We start from the raw sequence: 5,559 nt of genomic DNA, 5'->3' as shown, positions 1-5,559 counted from the left end.
CCACAGAAAGTAGTTGAGGCCAAAACATTGTGTGATTTTGAGAAGGGATTAGATATCGTTCTTGGGGCTGAAGGGATATTTGGGGAGGGGGGGGGGGAGGGTGGAATCGGGATATTGAATTTGATGATCAAAATGAATGGTGGACTAGGCTTGAAGGGCCGAATGGCCTCCTCCTCGTTTCTGAGAGGCACAGGAGCACAGCGGGAGATATCGAGAGCAAGTTCACACTCAGAGTAATCCAGAGGCAGTGTTAATCTTTAATGCAAACAACAAAATAACAAAATCCTTCACCAAACGGGTAAGGTAACTTCACTGAGAAGCAGGCTGAGGATTGGCAGAGACCATTCAAACCGCTTGTTCCTTCAATTTCTTCACGGCTCCGACAGTTTGGAAAGTAGTTCTTTAAATTAAAGTTGGCAGGGTGTTGCGTTCCTCCTCTCTCTCCCAGCTGGTGTCCATCCTAGTGTTGTGGGGTGGTCTCCGTGCCCACCTTGTGAACCTCCACTTTGTGAAGCCCCTTTAACCTGCTCAGTAACTGGCTAACAAATTCCTGAAAGAGGGCACACAGAGTTAATGTTTTAAACATGCTCCTGTCTGCATCAATGGGGACAAAGTAGAAATGGTCACAGCTTCAAGTTTCTCGGTGTCCAGCTCACCAACAACCTGTCCTGGTCCCCCCCATGCCGACACTATAGTTAAGAAAGCCCCACCAACATCTCTATTTTCTCAGAAGACTAAGGAAATTTGGCATGTCCGCTACAACTCTCACAACCTTTACAGATGCCCCATAGAAAGCATTCTTTCTGGTTGTATCACAGCTTGGTCTGGGCTCCTGCTCTGCCCAAGACCGCAAGGAACTACAAAAGGATCCTGAATGTAGCCCAATCCATCACACAAGCCAGCCTCCCATCCACTGACTCTGTCTACACTTCCTGCTGCCTCGGGAAAAGCAGCCAGCATAATTAAGGACCCCCCGCACCCCGGACATTCTCTCTTCCACCTTCTCCCATCAGGGAAAAAGATACAAAAGTTTGAGGTCCCGTAACCGACCGACTCAAGAACAGCTTCTTCCCTGCTGCTGTCAGACTTTTGAATGGACCTACCTCGCATTAAGCTGATCTTTCTCTACACCCTCGCTATGACTGTAACACTACATTCTGCACTCCCTCCTTTCCTTCTCTATGAACGGTATGCTTTGTCTGTATAGTGCGCAAGAAACAATACTTTTCATCGTGCTAAAGCAGCGACAATAATAAATCAAATCTAAAGTAAAACAGAACGGGAGGATTAAACAGGGCCTGCACTCTCAGGAAGCATCATGGAAAACCGTGCGAGGAACTGTCAGCCTTCCAGCGGAGGGGGGGGGTCCGCTAACGGCCCCCACACCCACCTGCCCGCACACTGAGGTCCCCGGCATACAAAACCCCGTAGGCATCGGCACAGGATGATCCCACTGCTGGCCAGAGAACATACCGCATTGGGAGGGGGGGGGGGTGGGGGGGGGTGGGGTGGTGGACCGTCCAATGTCGATACGTGTAGTGTCGCACCGGTCACCATGACAACCTCACAGATGTCACCGTCAACAAGTTTGAAAGTGAAAAGTGCATTCATATAGCACCTCAGGACGTCCCAAGCACTTAGACAACCAATGAAGAGCCTGTGGAAGTGTGGTCACTGTGTTACCGCAGCCAATCTGTGCACAGCAAGATCCCACAAACAGCTACCTGATAAACAAACAGATCATCTGGTTCTGAATCGCTACACTGCAGATGGATGTCATTCAGCCCATCAAGTCTGTACTGACTCACTGACAGAACTCTTACCCCACCCCCCAACTGCCCATCCCCCGAACCCCCACACATTTACCCCACTACACCCCGACCCTGCACCATTCTGTTCTGGGAGAAACCAGAGCCACCCGGAAGATACACCACTTCTCCTTCTCTTCTGCTGGAGATCCTTATACCCAACTGGATTCATTTTATCTTTTCCCCAGAAAAGTGGCACCTCCGACAGTGCGGCAGGCACTCCCTCGGCACTGACCCTCTGACAGTGCGGCGCTCCCACAGCACTGACCCTCTGACAGTGCGGCGCTCCCTCAGCACCTGACCCTCTGACAGTGCGGCGCTCTCGGCACTGACCCTCTGACAGTGCGCGCTCCCTCGGCACTGACCTCTGACAGTGCGGCGCTCCCTCGGCACTGACCCTCTGACAGTGCGGCGCTCCCTCGGCACTGACCCTCTGACAGTGCGGCACTCCCTCGGCACTGACCCTCTGACAGTGCGGCACTCTCCCCCTCAGCACTGACCCTCTGACAGTGCGGCACTCCCTCAGCACTGACCCTCTGACAGTGCGGCACTCCCTCAGCACTGACCCCTCTGACAGTGCGGCACTCCCTCAGCACTGACCCTCTGACAGTGCGGCACTCCCTCAGCACTGACCCTCTGACAGTGCGGCACTCCCTCAGCACTGACCCTCTGACAGTGCGGCACTGCCTCAGCACTGACCTCTGACAGTGCGGCACTCCCTCAGCACTGACCCTCTGACAGTGCGGCACTGCCTCAGCACTGACCTCTGACAGTGCGGCACTCCCTCAGCACTGACCCTCTGACAGTGCGGCAGCTCCTCAGCACTGACCCTCTGACAGTGCGGCACTCCCTCAGCACTGACCCTCTGACAGTGCGGCACTCCCTCAGCACTGACCCTCTGACAGTGCGGCACTCCCTCAGCACTGACCCTCTGACAGTGCGGCACTCCCTCAGCACTGACCCTCTGACAGTGCGGCCCCTCAGCACTGACCCTCTGACAGTGCGGCACTCCCTCAGCACTGACCCTCTGACAGTGCGGCACCTGCCTCAGCACTGACCCTCTGACAGTGCGGCACTGCCTCAGCACTGACCCTCTGACAGTGCGGCGCTCCCTCGGCACTGACCCTCTGACAGTGCGGCGCTCCCTCAGACACTGCGCTGGAATGTCGGAGGGTGTTTGTACTGAAGGGAACACTGGTTAGTGCCAGTTTCCCACATTCAGAGGGAGCCGCTGTGTGCTATATTTAGCGATCTTGCGATGGGCTGAAAACACTGCAGTCAGGAAGTTATTTTAACTGGTAAATAGATACAGACAGGAACAGGGAATAGAGACAGCTTTCAGGAAGAGAGGACGGAGATAGTGTCACCCCGGTCCCACCCTCACTGCTGTTGTTAGTTAACCTATACATCAATCATCATAAAGCTGCCAGGAATCTCTGTGAAAGATAACGGACCAGCCGAGGGGAAAGCTCACTGAATTATCCTGCATTGTGTTTTCTGAGCTGATGGGATTTAAGATCCTGCACTGGGAGGGGGAGAGGGCCAAGCCCCCCCTGCTTTTTCTAATACACAGCTTATTCTGCGGCACAGTGGATAGTGCTGCTGCCTCGCAGCGCCAGGCAGCCGGGTTCGATTCCAGGCTTGGATCATAGTCTGTGCGGAATCTGCACATTCTCCCCGTGTCTGTGTGGGCTTCTCCAGTTGCTCCGGTTTCCTCCCACAGTCTAAATATGTGCAGTTTAGGTGAAGTGGCCACTCTAAATTACCCCGTAGTGTCGGGTGGGGCACTAGCAGGGTAAATATGTGGGAACCAATAGTGGTTAGCCGGGTTCGATTCCCAGCTCGGGTCACTGTCTGTGTGGAGTCTGCACATTCTCCCCGTGTCTGCGTGGGTTTCCTCCCACAGTCCGAAAGACGGGCTGGTTAGGGTGCATTGGCTGTGCTAAATTCTCCCTCACCCAAACAGGTGTGGCGACTGGGGAATTTTCACAGTAACTTCATTGCGGTGTTAATGTGCGCTTGCTTGCGACAGTAATAAACTTTAAAAAACGTTAGAACATCAAGTCTACACTGTAAATGAGATGCAAAGAATACTCACATCTGTGTTGCTGCTGCAAGATGTAAACATGACCTGAAAGATTTAATAAAAATGATATTTAGGTTTCCAATGAATGAATAAAAGTAACAATCTCTCCCTTTTCCCCAGAGGGTCAGATTCTAAATCCCAGACCTGTAATTTAGTTCTTCGTTCATCGTCAGTCTGAAGGTCCAAGAGATCATCGATATTCACTTCCTCAGGGATCTGTTCCACCTAAACAGGACGGGACAGAGAGACATTAGGCCCAGCTTCCAGTAACTCGCTCCCTCCTTGTCCCTGCTGTACAACTCTCCTCCGAGCCTGGTTCACGGCACCCATCACTGCACTGTTACCAAGGTGTGTTCAGGCCATCCCATAATCCCTTCCAAACGATATCGCCACTCATCATCGAGAGCTTCCAAGTTTCCAGGAGTCCAGATCACCAACAACCTGTCCTGTTCCCTCCATGCTGATGCTATAACTAAGAAATGATGTAGAGATGCCGGCATTGGACTGGGGTGGGCACAGTAACTGGTCTCACAACACCAGGTTAAAGTCTAACAGGTTTATTTGGTTGGTAACATGAGCTTTTCCCTTCATCAGGTGAGTCACCAGATGAAGGGGCAGTGCTCCGAAAGCTTATGCTATCAAATAAACCTGTTGGACTTTAGCCTGGTGTTGTGAGAATTCTTACTATAGTTAAGAAAGCCCTCTACTTTCTCAGAAGACGAAGGAAATTTGGCACGTTCACTCAAACTTATCACCAACTTTTACAGATGCACCATAGAAGGCATTCTTCCTGGTTGTATCACAGCTTGGTTTGGGCTCCTGCTCTGCCCAAGACCACAAGGAACTACAAAGGGTTGTGAATGTAGCCCAGTCCATCACACAAACCAGCCTCCCATCCACTGACTCTGTCTACACTTCCCGCTGCCTCGGCAAAGCAGTCAGTATAATAAGGACCCCACACACCCCAGACATTCTCTCTTCCATCTTCTCCCATTGGGAAAAAGGTCTAAGGTCACGTACCAACTGACTCAAGAATAGCTTCTTCCCTGCTGCCATCAGACTTTTGAATGGACCTACCTTGCATTAAGTTGGTCTTTCTCTATGCGCTAGCTATGACTGTAACACTACATTCTTCACTCTCTTCCTTTCCTCTCCCTAATGTACTCTATGAACAGTACGCTCTGCCTGTATAGCGTGCAAGAAACCACACTGTATCCCAATACACGTGACAATAATAAATCAAATCACAACATTTCAGACAACTTCCCATCAATACAAAGGTCCCACAATCCCAGACTTGGGATGCCTGCAGTCGTTTACCTGGGTCTCACCAGAAAACCAGGGTTCTACTCTCAAGCTTATTTGGTAACTGACTGCAAGGCCTGGATAATATAATCACCATTCCCCCCCGCCCCTGTCCTAACCCTCCTCAAACGGTGGGGAGGGGGGGGTACATGTACAAAGAGCTCAGGTAGTGAGGGATCCCTGAGTGTGTGTGTAGTCCTGCTTGCCTCAGTCTATGCAAAGACATCATTATAAGATATTTCAGCCAATGTACAGTTATATTTAACTGCTGGACTGTAGGGGTTAACTAACTTTGCTGAGCTGACCAATTGTAGCTGGACTGAGTACGTGCAGAATCAGAAGGGTTAGTTAAAAACTTGT

At 51.4% G+C, this 5,559-nt stretch overlaps 1 protein-coding gene across 1 annotated transcript; it reads right to left on the bottom strand.

Annotated features, from left to right (window-relative positions):
* Window positions 1-234: 234 nt before the first annotated feature.
* On the bottom strand, window positions 235-4,119 carry LOC145340310 (protein phosphatase 1 regulatory subunit 14A-like; the record flags this gene model as incomplete). The annotated part of the gene is made up of 3 exons (XM_080184758.1): window positions 235-550; window positions 3,907-3,939; window positions 4,039-4,119. Coding segments are annotated over 3 exons (204 nt in total), but the record flags the coding sequence as incomplete, so codon positions are not given.
* Window positions 4,120-5,559: the final 1,440 nt, after the last annotated feature.

The sequence above is a fragment of the Carcharhinus amblyrhynchos genome, unplaced genomic scaffold, assembly GCF_965287045.1.
Source record: "Carcharhinus amblyrhynchos unplaced genomic scaffold, sCarAmb.v2.hapA scaffold_916, whole genome shotgun sequence".
NCBI classification, from domain to species: Eukaryota; Metazoa; Chordata; class Chondrichthyes; order Carcharhiniformes; family Carcharhinidae; genus Carcharhinus; species Carcharhinus amblyrhynchos.
The sequence above is the reverse complement of the archived record's forward strand: the minus strand, read 5'-3'. Positions and strand labels throughout refer to the sequence as shown.